Source organism: Haliotis rubra, unplaced genomic scaffold (assembly GCF_003918875.1).
Source record: "Haliotis rubra isolate DU_JTF1 unplaced genomic scaffold, ASM391887v1 Scf40, whole genome shotgun sequence".
Classification (NCBI taxonomy): Eukaryota; Metazoa; Mollusca; class Gastropoda; order Lepetellida; family Haliotidae; genus Haliotis; species Haliotis rubra.
This window is the reverse complement of record NW_025767080.1, coordinates 1,469,922-1,494,948: the sequence shown is the minus strand read 5'-3', so window position 1 is coordinate 1,494,948 and position 25,027 is coordinate 1,469,922. Positions and strand designations below refer to the sequence as shown.

Genomic DNA, 25,027 nt, shown 5'->3' with positions numbered 1-25,027 from the left:
ATTCAACGGTGAATTAGTCTTGAAATAGACGTGATTCCGACTGTGAGACTTCTTGTTAGAGCATTACATCAATCTATCAGTCCAATACCAATGTTTGTTTTACCAGCAGACATGCACTGATGTATGGGTTTACGACATGTAGGAATATGGATTATTTGCACAAGCAATCTGTGGAAAGGGACGTGGCATTATCCTAGGAAAAGACAAGTGAGTCTCCATTGACTGAAGACAAGGTAACTGATCTTGTTACAAAATGTCTTAAAATGACACCTTTTATCTACTGTCACCAGGGCATTACAAGGGAGCAATATTGCAACAATACCCTGGTCAACTCCACCGATCAAATCACAGCACCTTAGTCCAAGAGATAATATGGTCTACTGTGCCCCCTTTATATCAGTATGGTCTACCTATGCCCCCTTGCTGACTTGGTCTACTTGTGCCCCCTTGCAAAATATGGTCTACCTGTGCCCCCTTGCTGATTTGGTCCACCTGTGCCCCCTTGATACAATGGTCCACCTGTGCCCCCTTGATACTATGGTCTACCTGTGCCCTCTTGCTAATGTTCTACCTGTGCCCCCTTGCTGATTTGGTCTACCTGTGCCCCCTTGATACTATGGTCTACCTGTGCCCCCTTGCTAATGTTCTACCTATGCCCCCTTGCTGATTTGGTCTACCTGTGCCCCTTGATACTATGGTCTACATGTGTCCCCTTGCTAATGTTCTACCTGTGCCCCCTTGCTGATTTGGTCCACCTGTGCCCCTTGATACCTATGGTCTACCTGTGCCCCCTTGGTCTACCTATGCCCCTTGATACTATGGTCTACCTATGCCCCTTGCTAATATAGTCTACCTGTGCCCCCTTGATACTATGGTCTACCTATGCCCCCTTTATACTATGGTCTACCTATGCCCCCTTGATACTATGGTCTACCTGTGCCCCCTTGATACTATGGTCTACCTGTGCCCCCTTGATACTATGGTCTACCTGTGTCCCCTTGATACTATGGTCTACCTATGCCCCCTTGATACTATGGTCTACCTGTGCCCCCTTGATACTATGGTCTACCTATGCCCCCTTGATACTATGGTCTACCTGTGCCCCCTTGATACTATGGTCTACCTGTGCCCCCTTGCTAATATAGTCTACCTGTGCCCCCTTGATACTATGGTCTACCTGTGCCCCATTACTGACCTTGTCTACCTGTACCCCCTTGCTGACTTGGTCTGACTGATCACCCTTGCTAACATGGTCTAACCTCTTATAAATAATTAGACTGACAGTGAATATTGGAAGACAAAGTACATTTTAAAGGAAAATTAAGCAATCCATAGATCTGTGTGCTCAGTAAACACCTAGTATAATTTAAAATAATGCAATGAACAATGTGAACCCCTTGAAACATAACCGAGCAAATGAGCAAAAGCATGTCCTAGCAACAAATCCACCTGCTCAGAATTAACGTACATTACAAAAGACCCGGCTAACCACTGTAAATACGTAATGGATACAATTCCAATGTTCATGCATTGTTTAAGCATCTGGAGCCCAGGATAAAACCAGGGCAAAGCAGGATCAGCAGGAACATTCACTGTATACAAGGTCATAAGTTGTCATATTCAGTTTTCATTTATGTTGGACCTCCCCTGACTTCCCTTCATCTCCAGCATCCCCCAGCAGCCCAAATGTAGGTCAGTGAAGATTCCCTACATTCCATGGCCCACCTGTTAACGAGCTTATCTTGTCTGTTTACCTGTCAACCCATCCTCCCAGTCACAGGGTCACACCTAGTTAATGTCACTATACCTGCTGGGTCAGAGACAGCAAGTCTTGTAGTAGGGACTCCTACAGGTGTGTACAGGTACGTGGGTGTGTGTGGTGGGGTCTTGTAGTAGGGACTCCTACAGGTAGCGAAGGTGTGTGTGTGTGGTGGGGTCTTGTAGTAGGAGTGAAAGGGAATGAGAGGAGTAAAGAGATGGAGAAAAAAGAAAGTGAGACAGATATTGATATGTACCCATTGGCAGAACTTGGCTGACTGTCTTTCCTATACATTTCACTATGTCATCAACTGAAGGAGAAAGGAAAGGCTGAAGTGATGAGTGTAGTCTTCAGCAAATCAACTTGCAATAGTGGTGACAGAATTGAGGAAGATCATGGGATTCAAACCCATGACTTGCCGAGGAGATGCAAACCAAAATGAAAACCACTTTGCCACCAGAGTCCAATATACTCTGCAGATGATTTACTGATTTGAAGAGTATACTATACATTCTAAGATTTGCTTCATGACGAATATCAAATCAGACTTGATACAAAACCATCATAAATGTGTGATCACATTTCAGATAATATAATTATCGCCTGCCCCAGAAGTAAACTCTCAGAATGGATAAAAACATTACTCATTTATACTAAACCACAGCAGCATTTCACAATGCCAACAAGCAAGCTACAAGCACCGGTACAAGCTGTACAAATCCCCTGATAATTCCACAACATGCTGACTCAGCAGTATTTCTATTTCTACATGCCAGGAAGTCCCCTGATTAAACCGAATCATCTGTAATTGCTTTCCAATCACTTCAGTAGGTCCCCCCTGCACAGCCAGTTTGAGCATGTAACGGCAACATTGTATTTACTCAACCACTTGGCAGTGCTGTTAGTAACGCGGCATGCATTATGAAGATATTCGACATGCTGTACGGAGCATGATGCGTCGTATTCTGCTTTAAATACACTTTATCTCATTTCAGGTCAGGTTGACTTTGAAATTAATATATTCTGTGCCAGAAACTTACGTAATATTTGACATGAAGTTTGACCTATACATCACCCAGACTGTGTATCAGAACATCGGACAAATCTTCATCCTCCAGAGACCAATAACTTACATACAGAGTTAGATTCAGTGGTGCTTTGAACCTAATTTCATAGCTTTGAACAGAATCACCCTTCAGTATCAGATTTGAAACAGAATTTCAGTTCAGTATCAGAGCCTGGTGAGTTTAATGGGTGATGAGTAAAGACCTTAATAAGGGTGCTGCAGCCATTAACACACAGGCATGGGCACAGGTATGGTGCTGACAAACCCACATTATAATGTGGTTGAATCTGGGATTAGAACAACGATCAGCAGATCCAGGTAGGACTTGGGGCAGTAACTCTGCAGTGTGAGTAAGCATGGCCTTAGACACCACAGCTTCTCGTATGTCTTGATGTGGAATAATAACCTTGATAACCATACAGGACTACAAACATAACGATAGATAATCACCATAAAGTTATGCTCATCTAGCAGCATTTACTTTCTGTCCAGTAAGCTCTATTTGCACTAATCGATATGTTCATAATATAATCCACAGAAAGCGATGCCAAAGACAATTTGAGGTTTGTAGAACATTTGTTCCAGTGTGACTGAGTGCTTGTATCATAACACCTTGTATCATGAAATGTCCAAAACAACACAACCTTATAAACTGATTTTTTTCCTGCCTAGCTTACTTGTATGATGAAATTTGTCCCTTGCCAAATCAGATGTTGAGTTTTCATGCATGAACCATTGTAGTATACCTAACCAAAGTGCATCACAACAATCCCAGAACTACGGCAACGTAGTGGTTATCTCTTGATCATTTTCCATTTACCTGATGTCATATCCAAGGCAACTAGGAGCTTAATTCAAAATGATTCCGTTAAAGACACATATAAATCTTTTACCATTTGAAAAGCTGCAGAGAAAAGGACATTGACGTACAAACCAGTCTAACACACACTGTACACCAGCAGGTTTTCGGGCTTGAATACATACACAAGATCAGAGCTGATCTTTCATCTGCAACTATGCCCACAAGTTTGCCTACATCAAGATAAATGTGCTCAAATTATAGTGTCTCCATATTAAAGCCAACTGGCCTAAATATTACACAAAAGACTGGCACAGCCGCCATTACAGCTCTGCTATAGGTGTTATTTTAAGAGTCAGTATGTTCTGGTGATATTTGTCGATGCTACTTCTGCACCAGATTGGTCTGCATGATAGACATGGCTGTTATTTACTTATCAAGTTTAGTCTGGAGTGTGTTGCATTCTAACCCTGTTGATATTTACATTGCGTAACATGACATTTATAGCTTGATACAGATTTGTCTGATAGTCGCATAAGATGATCCAGAGACTGGGTCTACACAAAGTGGCTTTGTCCTTCATCCTCTTTTTCAATATTTAATATCTCTTTCAAATCATTATACCTACTGTTACTCAGCTCATAATTCAAATATTTAAAATTCAAATTTTGAAATCAGAACAGTTATAACAAAAGACAATTCCCTTTGGCATCTTTCTGGCCAGTGACATTTATCAATATTTGCTTTTTACACAAAAGGAACATGATCCAACCAGACATATTACAAGGAAAACCACAAAAACCTCCATACAATCCTAAGATTTTGTCTCAAGAATGCATTTCGTCATGTGCCATAGCTCCACCTCAGCTGCCATCTGCGAATATACTTGGAACAAATGTCATAGAACATCTCTGAAAGATCCAAAAGGTTAGTAGAGCGGATTACTTCATTCTGTTTACTGATCGCGTGATATGGGTTTGATGTCTGCAGATGAAATGCATTACCAGCAACCTGATGATGGTGAAGCACACACCACTAAGCCTGTCTCTCCATCAGAGTCACATACCAACTCTCAACACAACAGTTCTGTCTAATCATATCTTGGATGCTCCAGCCAACCCTTACATCCAGCCTGACCAACTCCTTGACCAGAGACTGGCCACTTTGATCTGACCAAGTTGTAATGGATGAGGGATTATCAGAATCAGAGAGATGGAGGTCAAAACCTACTGACATCTGTGGCAACATTAATATTTTAAGAAGGTTCTTTTTCTGGGTCAGGAAGTACTTTAAGTGAGGTGTAAGTAGGTTAACACACTGTCACGTCTGCTTGTTTTGTGTGAGATGGTGATGCACTCTAAGTCTTGTCAAGACAATATTCTGTCTTTATTTGCAGCAAGGCCAGTTGTTCCAGTGTTAAAGGGATGGCATCTGTCCATTATTCTCAGGGTGTTATCATTTCATAGCAATGTAATCATAAGGATGACAAGCTGTCTATCAAATATTTCTGGTTGCATTTCTATTTTATGATCAATTGTAAATCTTGAAATTAATGCATCTCTAAAATAATGCTACTGGTGAACTCAATAATATTTTTTTGTCCAGCCAGCAAAAATTTGTAAGGAAAGACAGTGCAAATATGTACATTTAATGGCTGTTGAATGAATAATTATTTAACTACTACAGAAATCTATGGGAAACTATTTGGATTCATGTAACCTAAAAGGGAAGCCCTACCTCGTGTCAACAGACAATTTTGAAAGGCAAATGCACAGTTTAATCAATGCGAGCAAAGACCACTCCCTTCATTAGCAGCAACAGTACTGGTATTATATGTTAACATTCACGGTAACTACTAGACATTCCGAAGACACAGCATACCACACCTGTTAGAACCACACGAGGGAAAGCTGGGTACTATACCTCATTCAAACAAACATTAATGGTGCTTAAAAGACATACAGTACATCATACAGTGAGTGAGTGATTATGGTTTTATGCCACTTTCAGCAATATTCCAGCAATACCACGCAGGGGACACCAGAAATGGGCTTCACATATTGTACCCATGTGAGGAATCGAACTCTGGCCGTCAGCATGACAAGCGAAACAACATACAGACAAAACTTAGTGGTGCCTTAAATATACCATGTATTTGACACTGAACCAACTCTGACGTAGATCTACTCACCAAGAAGAATCCAATAATGTCTATAATCTGTAAGCTATGGATGTAGTGATACCAGATTTGGAAGGCATTCCAACCCATTTGCATACAATGTAGATATACAGCAGGCATTACTACATTAGTCCACATGAATTCTGTTTGGATTGTGAAACAAAGGTCACTTGGGATATACAACCTTGCTACATCTGCACCAAAATAGTTGAAGACCCATATTCCCTCTATGGGATGCGTGAAGCCCATTTCTGGTGTCCCAAACTGTGATATTGCTGGAATATTGCTAAAAGGTGTGTAATTCCTTATTCACTTACTCGTCTTAGCATGTGCGCACAATGTTAATACAATGCAGCTGGGCATGTTCAGGTTTTCCTTTACTTTCTATATAGAACCCCCTTCAAAGTAATGAGGACTGGCAGCCAAATGAGCCTGACCTCACAACCCTCCCCCCACGTTAACACCTTGTGTCCATCTCACCCCTCCCCACCCATATCCCTGTTCTTCATCCCCAAGATCAGGTATAGTATATAGGGGTTGCTAATTGAAGTCCTGCAGAGATTGCTTACTCCTGGGTCAAAAACTCCAGGAGGTGCTGACAGAAGCTCAATGCCATGTCCAATATGGTATTACCGTATTTGCCTTAGTAAGTGCTCTGACCAACCTCTAGACCAATCTGTATGTAATCTTTATAACATAAAACTGTACATGACAGTCTGTATCTTTGTGCATACTACAGATTATGTACAGATTATCGACAGCAGTGAAGAAAGGGAATACTACTTCCTAATAACTGTAATAGATAACAGTTTCACTGTCATTGAACAAAATTTGTTGAATACCACTCGATCTCTCACAAACAAAACTGATGAATAGATTTAATTAGTGCTCGCCTGAAAACAAAGTTCAGGCATACCCTTATGTCAGTTTTGTACATTGCAGGGCATAGAACCCAGGACTTCTGCACAATGAGAGAAGCCTTTACCACTTTGCTACCCCACTGCCCTACAAGACAAAGAAACACCTTATCCATCCATCTACAAAGTTACACAGACTTTTCTTGACTTTTTAAACTTTCTTCAAGAAATCACTGCTCTAATATATCACATAAGTCAAGTTCAAATATCCATCTATAACTGCTCCAACCCTTTCAATATGTCGCTCGAAAACATAACATAGGACATGCATTCTATGTGGAGAAGGGCTTTAACATTTTTGTCAATTGGTAATACCACACGAGAACTGCATGCTTATCTGAATGGAAGAGAAACATTAAACTGAGACATGTTAAATGAGGCATGCTGTAGGTGAATGAGGAGTCTCGCTAGGATGGGCTCCACTCAACATGATACACTACACTATTATACAAGGTAATAATTCAACTGACAAGTCGACCTGCTGGTATAAACTTGCTACCATTTCATGCTCCAATAGTTCTGAGTTAAATCAACATCCACCTGAAAAATCACTAGTGTTTGTCTAAAAAATTAAATCTACAGAGCAGTTACTGTAAGTCAAATGCTTTTGATCATGCATGTCCAAATGTTGTCGCCAAGAGTGAAATAATCTTGAAAACAACATTAAACTATTTCACCTCACAATTGCACCCAAATTACAATAGGTAACTTTGCCAATGCCCCCTTCCTCAGTAGCCTCATCTATGGTTCAGGAAGTATGCAGTTGCTGACCTCTGCTGACCTGACCTAGATAGCCACTGATTTACCCATCATGCTGTCATCATCATGCTCATCCCAGCTGCGAGGGTATTGTATCCAGATAGTTCAGACAGCTGCTACCAAAACACCATATTCACTTATCAAATTGATAAGTCCCGAAATATTACATTACCGAAATATCAGTTCCACTGAGATATCATATTAATACCTAAAAATGGTGTTCAACCATGAGCTCATTCCACAAGCAAGTCTGATGTTGGTTGCATTTTGATGAGACCACTATCTGGAACGGTGATACACGTAATGAAATACTGTACCCCCTGCGGAGACCATACAGGAAAATCTACATGTGTCGGGGAATATACCCATAACAGATTATGTTTGGTAGGTAGGCTGATTTAGTTTGTTTCCTTATGCAAAACAAACTTGGATGACCAGTTACATATGTGACAAAAGCTCAGGGTCCGTTGTGTATTGATGTGTTTGTCTTGATGATAAATACAGAAAAACAGTGAAACCATTGATGTCATGATATTGTTGCTGCGGTTGATTTGAACAAGGAATTCATTGCCCACTGCATCTTAAACAAGTAAAACCGACACAATCATGGGTGATTATAACAGTTCTGTCACACTTTGTAATGACTCTGTGCTCATGACTTCAAACGCAAGTTTCAGATTGTCTTGACACACCTGGGCCCCGTTCCTCAAATTGATCATAGCTCTAAGATGATCGTAACTCCCATACTTTAACATAGGCTTACGACTGTCATAGCACTACGTTCGCTTGGAGGAACGGGGCCCTGGACCATTACTGACTGTGGCATCATGCATCGTCCACTCAGTATGAGATAAAACCATTGTCACACTCACCTAGCTCCTTGCACAAGCTGATGACGGCAGCGAAAACTCGGGATGAAAAGTCAACACGAAGTTCTAAAACTTGCAAGTCAGGTAACTGCACTCGAAGATTCTTGTGCATTGGTGTGAAATGGAGACGTGCATCGGCCTGCACGTTGTACTGGTCCAGGGTGGACCGTGTGCGATCCAACCACATGTTCTTCTCTGGCCACCATAGTAAGTGATCAGACCAATCCAAGGCAATGTCTGAAAGAAACAATGACAAATATAAGCATGGTTGGACATCAACTTTGAACAGGAGAATCTTCAGGCATGTCATCCTTCAAATTTGTGTAGCAAATCAAACCACACAGCTGATCATATAATTGATTTGTTGTACGCAGCTAATGAAACTTCAAGTTGTGAACTCACTGTTTCCATATATTAGTTTGAAAAAGCGATTTTGTGTCATGAATTTTGAGTCTTTGAAGGGCATTTAGAAGTAACACACATAAAGCAAGAATTTTCTGGATGTCAGGTGAATGTCATAAATTTTTATAGCAAGCATAATGCACATTTTTCCTCCTAACATATATTTATCATTCACAAACACACAAGGGTAATAACACTTTAAATATATGTAATTCTTACACTAAACTCACACTTAAAAGAACCGATATGAGATTAGTCATTATCTATTTCTGATTGTTAACACATCCTAACCCTGGGTTAGCCTGGTTTTGCTTTTCGTGTTGGTGTATTCGTGGTAAACATATCATGTCCATATTAGGAAACTACGTAGTATGTGAGCCAGGGAACCCCATAATCCTGACATTTACCATCAAGACAAGGATCCCATTCGTAACTAAATAAGAATTCATAGAAAACTTTAGATGTTAGGGCAACAAATAACTTATCTTCTCTTGTTTAATTCAAGCAGAATGAATACATCAAGAAAAAAAACCCATACAATTTTCTCCCCACAACATATGCACCACTCCCCTTGACTGCTAAATGAAAAATAAATTGATCTAAAACTTATTTCATATCCAACCCGTACTCATCTCCCCTGATGTGTCAGTTAATGTGAAATATGGAAGGTTGACAAGTACAAGCTATGTTTCTTCATTACCTTACAGTGTGACATAACGAACATGACACCGCCCCGACAACACTGTTGATCTCCTTATGGAAGGAAGGTTTATAATGATGCTAAAAGGCTAACAACGACTGCTAATTGTGATGCATACTTGGTGCAAAAGTATTTACAGGAGATATGAGTGGCGCCAAATACTTTCCATGTAACACACAGGATGTAAATTTGTTGACAAAATCAACAAAACTTTATCTTTACAAGATTCCTTACATCTCTGGTTGTTGAAACATGACACAGCATTAGAACGCAGACATTGAAAATGTTTTTCCTTAAGGAAATGAGTTGTTATGGATGTCAACCTGTTTCAGAGAATAATGTGTTCCTCATAATAAAGAAGTTGACATCCATTAAAACTCCCTTCCTTATTTATATCCCTTCTAAATGCCATTCAAAGACCTGTTTTTCCTTAGCTGTCAAATTCTGTTTAGACATATGACGTGATGAAGTTATAAAGCCATGAGATGAATCGAGCACTTTAAAAAACCATCATACTTTATATCAAAAGCTGAAGGTTCCATTCAGGTAATAAATACATAACTCTAAATCCACATGAGTCATTTCTCTTAAGTTCTAAATGTTGAAGCTGTGAATCAGCTCTTCATACAAAATATCAGATCAGATCTTAACAGTGTAACATTTCCTTACAACTACTTCACATTAACTGCAATCAATATTGTTATCTGCCAGATGAAAGGCAGCACCACTTGTCAAAGATAAATCGAAAACGGAAGCTGAACATGATAATAAATAATGGGAAAGTTGTAAATTAAACATATTTTTTCAAGGATCCATTACCACACATTTAGAGAATACAGGGCAAAAAAGCTAGAACAGATATTAAGACAAGACTATTTTGTCAAACAAAGCCTTTTGGGAGTAGAATCAATAAACTGTCTTTAAGAAAGTAGCATTTGAGACAAATATTGTATCCCCCGTGAATGCATGATGGACTGCTGTTATTACCTAACAGTCTGTATTGGAAGGGACTGCATTTCAAAAGTTAATACCAGATTTCTTACTTCTTCAAAAAAGTTATTATGTGAATTTTTGTCATGTAAAGGTTAACGGCTGATTTGTATTTCTGTATTTTCATGTCAGCTGCATTACCATCGGTATTTAATAAAACAATCACATGCTACTGTAAGCCATGACACATCATCATATATATTATTATCATTAATATTTCATCAAACCTCCAATGACAGTAATCATAATCTGTATTACATACAGGGGCAAATATAATCTTTTACCGGCATTCTCATTATTCAGATTTTCCAATTGAATGAAGAAGGATTTATTTATTTGTGACACGCTGTGAGGTTAATAATCAGCCGTTGTAGATAGGCCACTGTTATAGCCGAGTATGTGGCAGTCATGCCGTGACATGCAACACGACCACACAACACCACCTATTTCCCAGCCCCATGTTGTGACACTCCATACAGTAGATGATCAGTTGCTAGTCTGTCAATACACCTCAGCAGGAGGCGACACAACACGGCCAACAATCCTACCTCCCCATTCTTCCAACTGTCAGGAACTGCCAGACTATGAAGCTGTCAGATTAGACAGCATCACTGACAAGGTTTTGACCAGCCATGGAATGAATGAATGAGTGAGTGAGTGAGTGAGTGAGTGAGTGAGTGAGTGAGTGAGTGAGAGTGAGTGAGTGAGTGAGTGAGTGAGTGAGTGAGTGAGTGAGTGAGTGAGTGAGTGAGTGAGTGAGTGAGTGAGTGAGTGAGTGAGTGAGTGAGGTTTAATGTTGCTACTAAAGATTGGTCTAGGGGATCATCAGGTTTTGTAGAAATACTATCTTACACTAGTTTGTGAAATCAACCCAGGTTTTAGTATGACAAGTCATCCACTTTTGACAACCTGTTACTAAACCTGCCATGGTCAAACTGTTTCTTCTTCAATAAAGGAGGTCAGAGAGGAGGGCCATAATGTGAGATTCAACCTGGTCACACCCACACTCAAGCAGGAGTGCTCATCAGTATTCAACAGTCAGCAGTCTACAAGATACATTCCAGGTATCAACCTGACACCAGAACCTGGCCATTCTCCTGGCATAGTCACGACCCATCATCTGTAAGACAACTCTCTGTCCAACCCTTCTGCCCCAGTATGAACATACACACACTGAAATTCTGGAATTCATCCACCTCCTCAAGCACTTAAACTGCTGACATATTGACTGCAGCCATCAGAGTGTGAGTGAGTTTGGTTATTAGCAAGACTGTAGTGATATCACTGAGTATACACCAGGAATTATGAAGACCTTCAACATAATAGTCAATAGCTTCAACTATTACACCATTCCTCTACCAACATTATTTAAAGACAAACATGGAACATAATGCTTGACTGCAGTTAGGTCTATATAAGCTATAACAGATGATACATGGGAAAAGTTGTCAAGCGAAGACACTCATTACATATATGACCACAGAAGGTCCCCAAGGATGTCCGCCCTTATCTTTTTAAAATAAAATAATACTGATTCAGATTTTACACACCAAAATGATAGTTTACCAGATGTCAGAGTTCTTCAAACAAAGAAAGATTATTCTCAACCAAAATCTCAGCCAGTATACGAAGCAGACTGACCCTGGGTAGCCATGAAGTAAAGCCACAGAGTGAAATGCCTGACTGAAGCTGGTCAGTCATTGGCTATATTACTCCGATATCTGGAAGAATGGGTCATCAGGTGTCTTGACAACTACTTATCAGTTTGGGTGCTGCCAGATAAGTGTTGACAGGAACAGTCCCTGCCATCAGACAGATCATAGACACAGCACCATGGTGACTATCTCCTGGGGATTCATCTTTAGGCCACAAACAATTACCTATCAGGTTAGATTAGTGCTTGTTATCATGCTTTTGACAACAATGCCAGCATCTTGGACAGGCCACAAATCAGCTCAAAGATTGGTGAGTAATTGGAGGTTTTTTAACTTGTCGGGTCAAATACTTACTTGCTTGACCATGACTTTTATTGTTTGAGAGTAAAAGCTTCATAAATAGTCATGCCAATCTTGATCTTGTTTCTTTCACCAAAAATATCTCTGAGAATATACTGTGAACACAAGGGCACCTTGTTGCTGTGTCAGTGGAGGTTTGACGTCTGCACTTAGTGGCTGAACATTCAATGAATAATTGTATGGTCAATGTGCCAGGAATATACGTAATTCATGTGCTGACAAGTTCATTTTTTGCTGTTGTAGTAGGTGCCGTGAGGGGTGGGTTTGTGGGAAGATGAGGTGCTCAGTGGTTATGATGGGATAAGTGTCATTGGTATGAAGAGTTACATGGATGAGAATGGCGGCACAAGTCAGTGAGGAGGATGAAGGTTGTATCTTCATGGCTTTAATGTTGATGAGCATGCAGGGTTTGAAATGAAGATAAGTCTGTTGTGACCAGTTAAATTCAGGAAGGACTAGTGACATAATAGTTGATGGCAACTATGTAGCATATCATCTTTGTGGACCAGTGAAAATATAATTTTATCTCCCATTCTTACATGGCAAGAAGTTTAACCCATACATCCCAGCACAACCCCAGCCAGCCATCTCTACTGAATAAGTTAGCAGCATGGTGTTAACATAAGCACCTCCACAGGATACTCTATTAACACTTTTTAACATTATTCTGCAGACAACACAGATAGGAGATGAATGATACGTCCTCATTCTCACACAGCAAGAATATCCAACCCAGTTCTGTATCCAAATAGATAAGTTCCTAACTACAAAAGCCAGCTTGAAGGTGATGCAGTCAGCAGATCCCCTATATGTACACATGTCTCCACAGATGATTTCTAACTGATCGGGGCTATTTTGGTAAGAAATCCGGAAGTGCCAACTGTCGAGCTGATGAAGGAGTTTCATCTAATCGCTAGCTACAGGCAGCCCAGATATGCTGAAAGAGCTACATGCACACATTTCCTGGTGCATTTAGCCGCATCAGAGAATCTCACTGGTATGGAAAACACATATCAAGATGGAAGAAACGCTACTCTACAGGTTGGCCAAACGGTCCCTCCTCAAGGTGAAGGTTGTTTGTCTCATAACTGTACTGCTAGAGCATCTTGAAGGAAATTTTACGATGGCTGTGCTTGTTAAGACTCCACCTGTTGAAAGAGTCTGACTTTAAAGTGGCACATTTGATGCCAAGCCACAGGTAAATAATTACTACTGAAAACACGTACATCCTTCACAATTTGCAAGTAGTGTTACAATCATCTTAAAAACTCAATCACATACCAAACCAGTTGAAATCAAGAAGAGCTGCTGGAGTCCTTGGAGGTTACTTCTATACTATTAAAACACAGAAGCTAACACCTACACTTAAGGATAAGTCTTGTAATCCTTGGATTCATTCCTAAACTGTTTGAACCCTGACACTAATGTCCAAACGCAAGAGGAAGTCCTATGGTCCTTAGGTTTAATTCTAAAGTATTTGAACTCAGAAGCCAGCATCAAATCTTAAGGGGAGGTCCTATACTAGGTAGGTTTATTCCCGTATTATCTGAATCTAGGCACCCCTAAATCTGAATTCAACCTGTCAAATTCTACTTCAATATTCCGCAATAAATTATCTTCCACATGAATGACATAATGAGGATAAGATTTTGAAAGTTACTGGACCATGTAGGAAAAATCGTTATCTTCCTGAAAGCGAGAATCTTAGAATTCAACAACTGACAAAAGCCATGTACACTGCCCTGACCTACAACTCTCACATGAAGACAGAAATGCTGAATAGCAGATCTCCAGTACACTACATTGACACAATACTGCTGAATAGTAAGTCTACAGTACTCAGCCTCAGGCCTACTCCGACAGAGGTTTCATTACAAGATTAACACTTTGACATTACCAGATTGGTTTGTAGTCACCATCTCAACATGAGGTAAGGTTATTGTCGGAGGCTGTTTTCCAAGTCAATGTTACATTCCAGTACCAAGATACTTTGTTTGTCCCACACCCTGATTCAGGACGACCTAAATATACTAAAACATGATTTGTCAATCCAGAAATGATTAAACCAGACATTTAAACAAGTTTGATCCAGTTTAAAGAGGTTACATTGTATCATCACACTAAATCAAAGGAACATTGGGTATATACAGATGTCTGGAATCTATTAAATTATTTCCTTGAAACTAAATCTGAAAGTGGAACTGTGAACCAATTACACTTGATAAGTTTGTCACAAGATGTCATTTTTAGATTATTTCAAACTGATGCCAATTATATTCACTTCCCAATCACATAGTGTCAGTGTTAGAGCACACCATCCTGAAGACCTGGCTTTAATTTCCCTCAATAGAGTCTCTGTGTTAATTTCTGGTGTAACACAATGGAATAGTGCTAAAACAGGCATAAAATCAAATTCACTGACTCATTCTCAGTACCTGAATATCAGATGGAACCACATACCCAATTCTTAAGAAATATCATGATATCTTAACTTCCTAAGTTCCCAGTCGAAGTCAACCTGCAGGCCTCCAAACCCAATCTTTTATGTTCTTATGAAAAGAAATAGCAAAATATGTTTCTCTCAAAAAGATAACCTCCTTGAATACCATAATGCACCTTTACCCATTTGGGGAACATACAATCAGAATTGGCACCTTCAAGATAACTTAGTCGACCAATGATGTAATGACACAACTAACAAAATGGGGACAGTATTGTTGGGTGGAATTTTGGTAGTGGAGGTCAGTGACGTGGCTTGTGTGTTGTGATCACAGACAAAGGTGTGGAGCTTGGAATGCCAGTAAGTCACTATCACGCATACAGTGGCCATTCTTCACCAACTGCTGTTATATCCTAGCAGAGACATGCTGGTGTACAGCACCTTTGATCCCTAGGGTGCTGGAATTTGTCACTACTGGTTCTCCACTTTGTAAGTCAATGTGAGCACACCGGTCAGAGAGATTTACACTAGCTACTTTTCGACAACCTCTAACTCTCAAGACAAATTCTATACAAATCTCTTCATATAAGAACAAACGAACGTGTAAACCTTTAAGTCATTCTAAGTATTCTATCAATGGCTGAAATTAATCTGAAACTGTAACCAGCTTAAACAGTGATGACATACATAAATGTATCATGTATAGGTATCTCCTTCTGAGACGTTCTTATAAGACACAAATAAAAACAATATATTATTAAAACAATATTGACAATTGGTATAGTTTTGGTATTGTGATATATATTGTTATTATCCATAAGGCGTGCATGCTTTATATGGCTTAACTTCTTCCAATAGGTGCTGTGGGCTAGCCAAGTGGTTAAAGCGTTCACTCGTCACACCGAAGACCTGGGTTTGATTCCCCACATGGGTACAATGTGTGAAGCCTATTTATGGAATACCCCGCCGGAAAATTGCTGGAATATTGCTAAAAGCGGCGCGTAACACTATACTCACTCACTCTTCTTCCAATAATTTTAAGATGGAGGTGTCAGGCAAACTATAATCAATATCACTACTTTGGTGCCTGTCTCCATACAATAACTCCTGTCTCCTTGAATCTACAGGCAACACTCATAATGGTACAGTTAGACCAGCTGTTTACACATGTCGACTGTCAAATGGTGTCAATGTTAACACCATGCAACAGTCAAGGTCATGACCTGCTACCTTTGCAGCAACCAAACAATGCAGGTAGCAATTGTTGCCACGTGTGACCTCTGACCCTGCAGCCGGTACCACTGGCAACAATGAGGAATTCTTTCAACAGGCTACTACAACCTGTCATAAACACACTACCACACACACCCAACTATAACACACTACCACACACCCAACTATATATACACTACCACACACACCTAACTATAAACACACTACCACACACCCAACTATATATACACTACCACACACCCAACTATAAACACACTACCACACACACCCAACTGTAAACACACTACCACACACATCCAACTATAAACACACTACCACACACACCCAACTATAAAAACACTACCACACACACCCAACTATATATACACTTCCACACACCCAACTATATATACACTACCACACACACCCAACTATAAACACACTACCACACACACCCAACTATAAAAACACTACCACACACATCCAACTATAAACACACTACCACACACACCCAACTATAAACACACTACCACACACACCCAACTATAAACACACTACCACACACACCCAACTATAAACACACTACCACACACACCCAACAATAACACACTACCACACACCCAACTATAAACACACTACCACACACACCCAACTATATATACACTACCACACACCCAACTATAAACACACTACCACACACACCCAACTATAAACACACTACCACACACACCAAACTATAAACACATTACCACACACACCCAACTATAAACACACTACCACACACACCCAACTATAAACACACCACCACACACACCACTATAAACACACTACCACACACACCACTATAAACACACTACCACACACACCCAACTATAAACACACTACCACACACACCCAACTATAAACACACTACCACACACACCCAACTATAAAACACTACCACACACACCCAACTATAACACACTACCACACACACCCAACTATAAACACACTACCACACACACCCAACTATAAACACACTACCACACACCCAACTACAACACACTACCACACACCCAACTATAAACACACTACCACACACACCCAACTATAAACACACTACCACACACACCCAACTATAAACACACTACCACACACACCCAACTATAAAACACTACCACACACCCAACTATAAACACACTACCACACACACCCAACTATAAACACACTACCACACACCCAACTATAAACACACTACCACACACACCCAACTATAAACACACTACCACACCCAACTATAAACACACTACCACACACACCCAACTATAAACACACTACCACACACCCAACTATAAATACACTACCACACACCCAACTATAACACACTACCACACACCCAACTACAACACACTACCACACACCCAACTATAAACACACTACCACACACACCCAACTATAAACACACTACCACACACACCCAACTATAAACACACTACCACACACACCCAACTATAAACACACTACCACACACACCCAACTACGGTGGTAACTGCAGACACTGGGTCACTACTGACACTACCACCTCTATCCCTTAAAGAGGGAAGCCTTGTGGATCAAGCACTGGTCATGCTGAAGACCAAGGTTCCATTGTGTACATCCATTTCTGGTGCCCCAAAACCATGATATTGCTGAAATAATGCCAAAGGCGACTAACAACCAAACTGTCTTCATTCCTCCAATGTATGTAAATGTGTAGTATTCGATGAGAACTAGTACACATTGATTTACAAAGTTGACAGCAGAAACAAAAATACTGTCACCCAGGAGCCGGGTCACACATCCCTAAAGGAAGCCCTAGAAATGACTAACAGGCAATTGCAGTTCAGGAAAACACACACACATATTCAATAAAAGACAGTAGTTAATAGTGGACAAATCAATGACCAATGAAATCTGCACACACCTAATAGCTGTAATCGCAATACGATAAACAAAAATAATATGTATGAGCAAAACATTACTTTTTGATATCATTTGTCTGTACAAATGTCTCCACACAGCAAAAATTCATTTATACAAAACTGATATCAGTTTTCACATTCCAAGGTTATCGGGGATCACATTAATAAATCTTGGTGTTTACGTTGCAGCTGTCACGACATTCCATTCACCACTCCATGCTTGGATCATTCATGCCCCTACACTACTGACTCATACAACCTTTTTTACACTCAAATCCTCATTTTGAAGCTGAATTCTCTCTCACTACCTGTCAGGCCCCTACTTAATACCTTCCCTGGAGACTTCTGTCTCCCAACGCTGGAGCTGATGACAATACCAGACACTTAGTTGAGAAGCTGGGCAAACTAAACACTAGGAGATGTTGTTAAACAATATCTAATCCTGTCAATAGCCTGTTATATTACCATCCTAAAAGTCATACTGAGCATCAAATCTGTGCTTGTAGGTTTCATGAAAGCAATAAGAGGAAAACATCTAAAGCCGTGCATCACTTCAGACATACCTTACACATCAAGCTGACAATCTGTTATATACTGAAACTGTCCAATATTCACTCTCTCACAATAATGAAAGATGAGGACACCTAGCCACCCTGTGGTAGATAGTGTAAGCACCCTACACGACAGGGACTTCATATGACAGACCCCAGGGGATATAGGTCTACCAAGGTTACCTGCACCATGCATCACGACTGTGTGAGGACACCTAGCCACCCTGTGGTAGATAGTGTAAGCACCCTGCACGACAGGGACTTCATATGACAGACCCCAGGGGATATAGGTCAACCAAGGTTACCTGCACCATGCATCACGACTGTGTGAGGATACCTAGCCACCCTGTGGTAGATAGTGTAAGCACCCTGCACGACAGGGACTTCATATGACAGACCCCAGGGGATATAGGTCAACCAAGGTTACCTGCACCATGCATCACGACTGTGTGAGGACACCTAGCCACCCTGTGGTAGATAGTGTAAAGCACCCTGCACGACAGGGACTTCATATGACAGACCCCAGGGGATATAGGTCAACCAAGGTTACCTGCACCATGCATCACGACTGTGTGAGGACACCTAGCCACCCTGTGGTAGATAGTGTAAGCACCCTGCACGACAGGGACTTCATATGACAGACCCCAGGGGATATAGGTCTACCAAGGTTACCTGCACCATGCATCACGACTGTGTGAGGATACCTAGCCACCCTGTGGTAGATAGTGTAAGCACCCTGCACCGACAGGGACTTCATATGACAGACCCCAGGGATATAGGTCTACTAAGGTTACCTGCACCATGCATCACGACTGTGTGAGGACACCTAGCCACCCTGTGGTAGATAGTGTAAGCACCCTGCACCCACAGGGACTTCATATGACAGACCCCAGGGGATATAGGTCTACTAAGGTTACCTGCACCATGCATCACGACTGTGTGAGGACACCTAGCCACCCTGTGGTAGATAGTGTAAGCACCCTGCACGACAGGGACTTCATATGACAGACCCCAGGGGATATAGGTCTACCAAGGTTACCTGCACCATGCATCACGACTGTGTGAGGACACCTAGCCACCCTGTGGTAGATAGTGTAAGCACCCTAAACGACAGGGACTTCATATGACAGACCCCAGGGGATATAGGTCTACAAGGTTACCTGCACCATGCATCACGACTGTGTGAGGACACCTAGCCACCCTGTGGTAGATAGTGTAAGCACCCTGCATGACAGGGACTTCATATGACAGACCCCAGGGGATATAGGTCTACAAGGCAGCCTGAAGTACAAGACTTTCTCAACTCAGTGGCCATTATAACTCATACATTTGTTACCTCACACTGACGTTTCAGTATGCTGTCTAGATTTCATCTGCTTCATTCATATTTCTAAAACAGTTCCACTTTATTTCTTTATAACATATGTGATATTTGGGATTTATTTCTTTGGTTTGGAAATTCTGATTTGTACGAATATATACCTCATATATTTCTTTCAGCTTTCAGGATTGTCTTCAATTTGTTTTCAAGATCTGATACACTTGTCTAAACTTTGCTAACTCTTACCAAGAACATAGAAGCCACAATGCTGATTGGCTGAGTGGAAAGTCCACTTCGGAATAACTCTAGAATCCCTTTGTTACAACGATGTAGTGTTTGATAGCTACTCTCTCCTGGAATATGTTCAGCATTCAGTCACAATAAAATGATACCCTGTTCCCAATGTTGATACATTAAGAGAGAGTGAAAGAAGAGTAATAAATGCAACACTTCACTTCAAGTGACATCCATTTTCCACTGCACACACAGAATGAGACATACTCTGACCACAAATAGCACCATCCACTTCATACTGAGTACACTTCATACATAAACAGTGAATATTATCCCTCATGTAATATGGAGCCGTTTCCAGCCCATGGTCTTTAACTCAATAAACCTGAACACATTTAAACCATTATGTGATATTGTTGTAACCTATGTCTCTGCAGTTCGTAATATGTTCTGTGTTTATATGGACAACCTGCAACATGCTGCATGGCTCGCTGACTGCACTTGGTGTTCATGTTGCATTGTTCTACTTCAACCTATGTTTAAATGGAATAAACATTACAATAAGACTCATTTATTGTGCTCTTTGTGACTGGGCTAAATCGGCTTAGAAATGTCAGAGTTGATACAGAAAATGGCAGTGAAAGGTTTAAAATAACATATTGAACTTTTGAATGCAAAGAAAAAATTGACACCACTAATCATCAAGTATCTGACACACAAAATATTTAAATATAAAAGAATAGTTACTATCTGACGCAAAATACAATATTTAAAACATAAGTAGTCTGAAAAAAGTATAATTCGTTTTCTAAAAATGACACATGGTGTTGTCTTACATCAAAGACAACATTGGAACCTCAACGCCTCACGTAATCAACACAGATCAATATACATGACATATCAGTGTCTCCTTCCACTCATCTGAACATTAGCATGTTCTTGGCATCAACACTGACAACGCCTACATCAACAATAAAGATAAAGATATCATTATATAACACCATTACAAATATTTACAAAAATCAATATTAACAACATCAGCACAATTCATTATTATCAACATGATCATGACTAGAAATGTCAATATTGACAATGTCATATATCATTATCACAAAAAGTGTTCACGATTCTTTTCTGAATCACCATTGATGGAAGGCACTAGGATACACCAACTGTAAGGCTGGCTATATCAGTATTGACTACACAGGTATCAAGGTTGATGACATCAATGTGTCAGCGTAGGAGTGTGAAGATTGCTGTGATAAACACCAAGCTGGTACTGTCCCATCTGCTGACTCGGCAAAATCTGATGTAAACTCAGGACCTGACATAAACACAGTGGCTGCCAAGAAGACAAACGCCATCAACGGACAACAGATGTCTGCTGCAACAGATTCACGACTTACGTCCAATGTGTCAATTCCAAGGTTATTATCGTGTGATCAGTAATGCAGACATTCTTGTCCCAACATTTATCATTAGTCGATGTATACATCAGCCATAGAACAGACTTGCTTAAGTGACTTGCTCTTTTACATGATGTATAGAGGAAATGCTTAAGACATTTACTGTACTTCAATCAGTAGAGAGTGATGCCCTAAGGATTCAAAATGTTAGCCTTGGTCAGCAACAGTTGTTATGCTATTTACAGTTGACAAATATTTTTCATGTGGGTATGTTGGAAAAACCTTTCCAATGTCAGAGCAAAAATTTATATTAAAATATGCATATACTAGCTTGCCTATGGCAAAGGTCTGTAAATTCATAAATTTGAGCACTTTCTTATAGGTTGTCTCCGAGTACATAGCCCAAGTGTACAAGCGCTGTTAGAGTGAGTGAGAGAGCGAGTGAGTGAGTGAGTGAGTGAGTGAGTGAGTGAGTTTGGATTAGTGTGGCAGTGAGCAGTATGTCAGTTGTGTCAGTTTGAGGAGGGATGAAGCCTAAAGTGATGCAGGTCTTACATCAATCACAATCACTGATCCTGCAGCAGTGATACAGTAAGACCAATCACCCTCCATTTGTCTCATACAAATTATTCATAAGAAGAAATGTCATTGCTGTTAAGGTCAAGGTCAGTTTAAATGAATCACAATATATCACTGCTGTTGACATCAGTAAATGTTTGACACTGATCACCTTGAGGTCAACCCCAGACACAAACTATACTGAGTAAAGATAGAAACACTTCTTCGTGAAGAACAAACACCCTTTCTTCAAGCTACCAAACTACATTCTGAAAGCATCTGTTCAAGCACCGACACATATGAACTTACGGATCCACTGTATATTAGGATTCAGCTAAAATGTTCAACAGGTTTTTACAAACCTTCAGTGTCTCACCATGCCTGGAGAGGATGATACAGGGGACCCATACTCAGCAATATACCCCAACACGGGTAACCATGGAAAAAAGAAACTGACGACAGTGCTGCCATTCTTCAGTATTAGATTACCAAGTTGAAAGCTGTATGTCAGTTTGGTTACACTTTCTAAGTTATGGTGGTGATGAAAGGCATCTAGGAACAGAAATTAGCTCAGGTTCTTTATCTAACTCTAATAATAGTCCCAGTATCACGAAGATGGAAGATTTGGAAGGTTCCTCTTGGGTTTTCATTATAGGACTGACTGCTTGAAAACGTCTAGTTTGCATTGCTGCTTGTTCACATCAAGAGTTGAGTTGTCATGGTAACCAGACTTTCTGATTCCTTACAAAGTATGCCAGCCTGCTTCAGAAGCATGAAACCTGGAATTCTACCTTTTGTTGTGGTGGCTCAAGTTACAGAACTGGCAGATACAGGATACATTTTTGTACAAAACAACCTCCGAGGCCAAGGAACAAAATATGTAATAAACATATAACATTTATCATAAAACTCAACATAGTTGGACTTACATAAATGGATAAGGTGGGATTAATGACAACATTCATAAGAATTATGTAACACCATCTTATGTATGCTGAAAATGACCACTTCAGGTAAGTTGTTCAGATTAATTATCTGTAGGGAAAATATCTTTCAGAACGTTAAAGGGAATAGTGCAAATGAAAGTAAAAATCAGACTGCACATCTTGTCAGGTGGAGCTTTCAAACTATATCTGAGATCCAAACCTTCTGATCAGGCAATTACGTAATCTATCAGCCTGTCCGCTCTGCCTACTTGCAGCCCTGTGTTGGTTTATTTATAAGGCTGGAATGAGTGCATGTCTTTAACATGTTGCCCGTGGCATTTTTCAAGGTGAAAATCTGTACATGTCTAGGTGATCTAGTCTATAAACAGATGCCTTGAGAAACAGTTGTACCTCAGGGCCAGTTGTCTGTAGAGTAAGACAAAGTTAACATGTCCCCCATGTCTTTTTAGAGTATGAATGCCACACTCTGCAACATTCCTTCTATATGACAGCAGCCTATAACTAATGAGTGAGTGAGTGAGTGAGTGAGTGAGTGAGTGAGTTAGTGAGTGAGTGAGTGAGTGAGTTTAGTTTAGTTTTATGAAACTTTTAGCAATATTCCAGCAATATTACAGCCGGGGACACAAGAAATGGGCTTCACACATTGTGCCCATGTGGAGAATCGAACCCAGGCTAATCGGGTGACAAGCTAATACCTTAACCACTTGGCTACTGGACCGCCCCCTGTAATTAACGGGATCTGGATCAGACAGACTGATATTATGAACAACGACCCTGGACGCTGACACATGTCGACACTCCATCACCAGTCACCTGGACGCTGACACATGTCGACACTCCATCACCAGTCACCTGGTCTGACCACACAGGTTAGGTGACATGGATGGCTGCATGTGATCGATCATCTACAGGACACCATCATATAGCTGATGGGTTTGATGTTAAAAAACAAACAAACAATAAGCACTCAGAGATGTGAAGATAACCTGTAATAGTTTTCTTATGAATGTGATCTTCAAGATCATTCATCCAGAATGTTTTAGCATTACATGCCACTTGCTTCACTAGAATGTTCTGCAAATGTATGTCACTAGCTGTACACTGTTGAATCGCAGTATTCCAGTGCTAGCCTAACACAATGCCACACTTCCTGACCTACTGTTTCACACATGCTAATAGGCAGTATGCACTGTATATCCTCCATTGTATCAAATAGGTTTCTTCCTACACTTTCATCACGGTTAAAAGGGGACACGCCACTTTCAAATACAACCACTTAGGCCTTATTGTGTTTAGATGGTTTAAAATATTCTTTCTCTCAAAACCTTGAACCAGTGGTTAAAATAAACTAAAAAATTTATGAGACCTTAACATGAAATCCTTGTTATGTTGTTTAAACTCAACAACATAAGGTAGAGCTTTATAACCTCTATCCCACACAGAATTCCTTGTGCTTGGCCAGCCATAGACATTATCACCAGCCCTATCTCTCGACCAACTTTGGTGATGTTGAAGATATGCTATGGGATATTGCATATATGCAAAAGTTATATGTAATTACTATTCAGGTAAGTAGGCTGTTTTGGTTAATTGCTAACCCTGCTTAAAATCAGAGAAAGTGAGTGAGTTGGTGAATGAGTGAGTGATAATGGTTTTCAGCAGCTTCCAGCCATATCACAGCAAGGGTGACCAAACATGGTCTTCAAACATCATATCAATGTGCCAAATCACACTCTAACTTCAGCAAGTTGAGTAAACACTTTAACCTCTCCACCTCATTTCAAATGAGAACGTTAGCCCACAAATTGTCCCGACGTCAATAGAATAGGCCATATGCAATGTGTGTCAACGTATGATGAAATCAACCAGATGACGTCCACCCACACATGCTGTCATTCATGTTACTGTGGGGGTGGGCGTCCATTGCACTTGTTGACTCTGATTACTATGTGAACATAACAGC

General features: G+C 40.4%; 1 protein-coding gene across 1 annotated transcript in view; it reads right to left on the bottom strand.

Moving 5' to 3' along the window:
• LOC124287440 (unc-112-related protein-like) overlaps nucleotides 1–25,027 on the bottom strand; it is a 103,234-nt gene that overhangs the window by 35,975 nt on the left and 42,232 nt on the right. Inside the window, exon 2 of the mRNA XM_046723991.1 lies at nucleotides 8,352–8,585. Coding sequence (XP_046579947.1) covers nucleotides 8,352–8,585 — 234 coding nt within the window. The remainder of the gene's footprint in view (nucleotides 1–8,351; nucleotides 8,586–25,027) is intronic.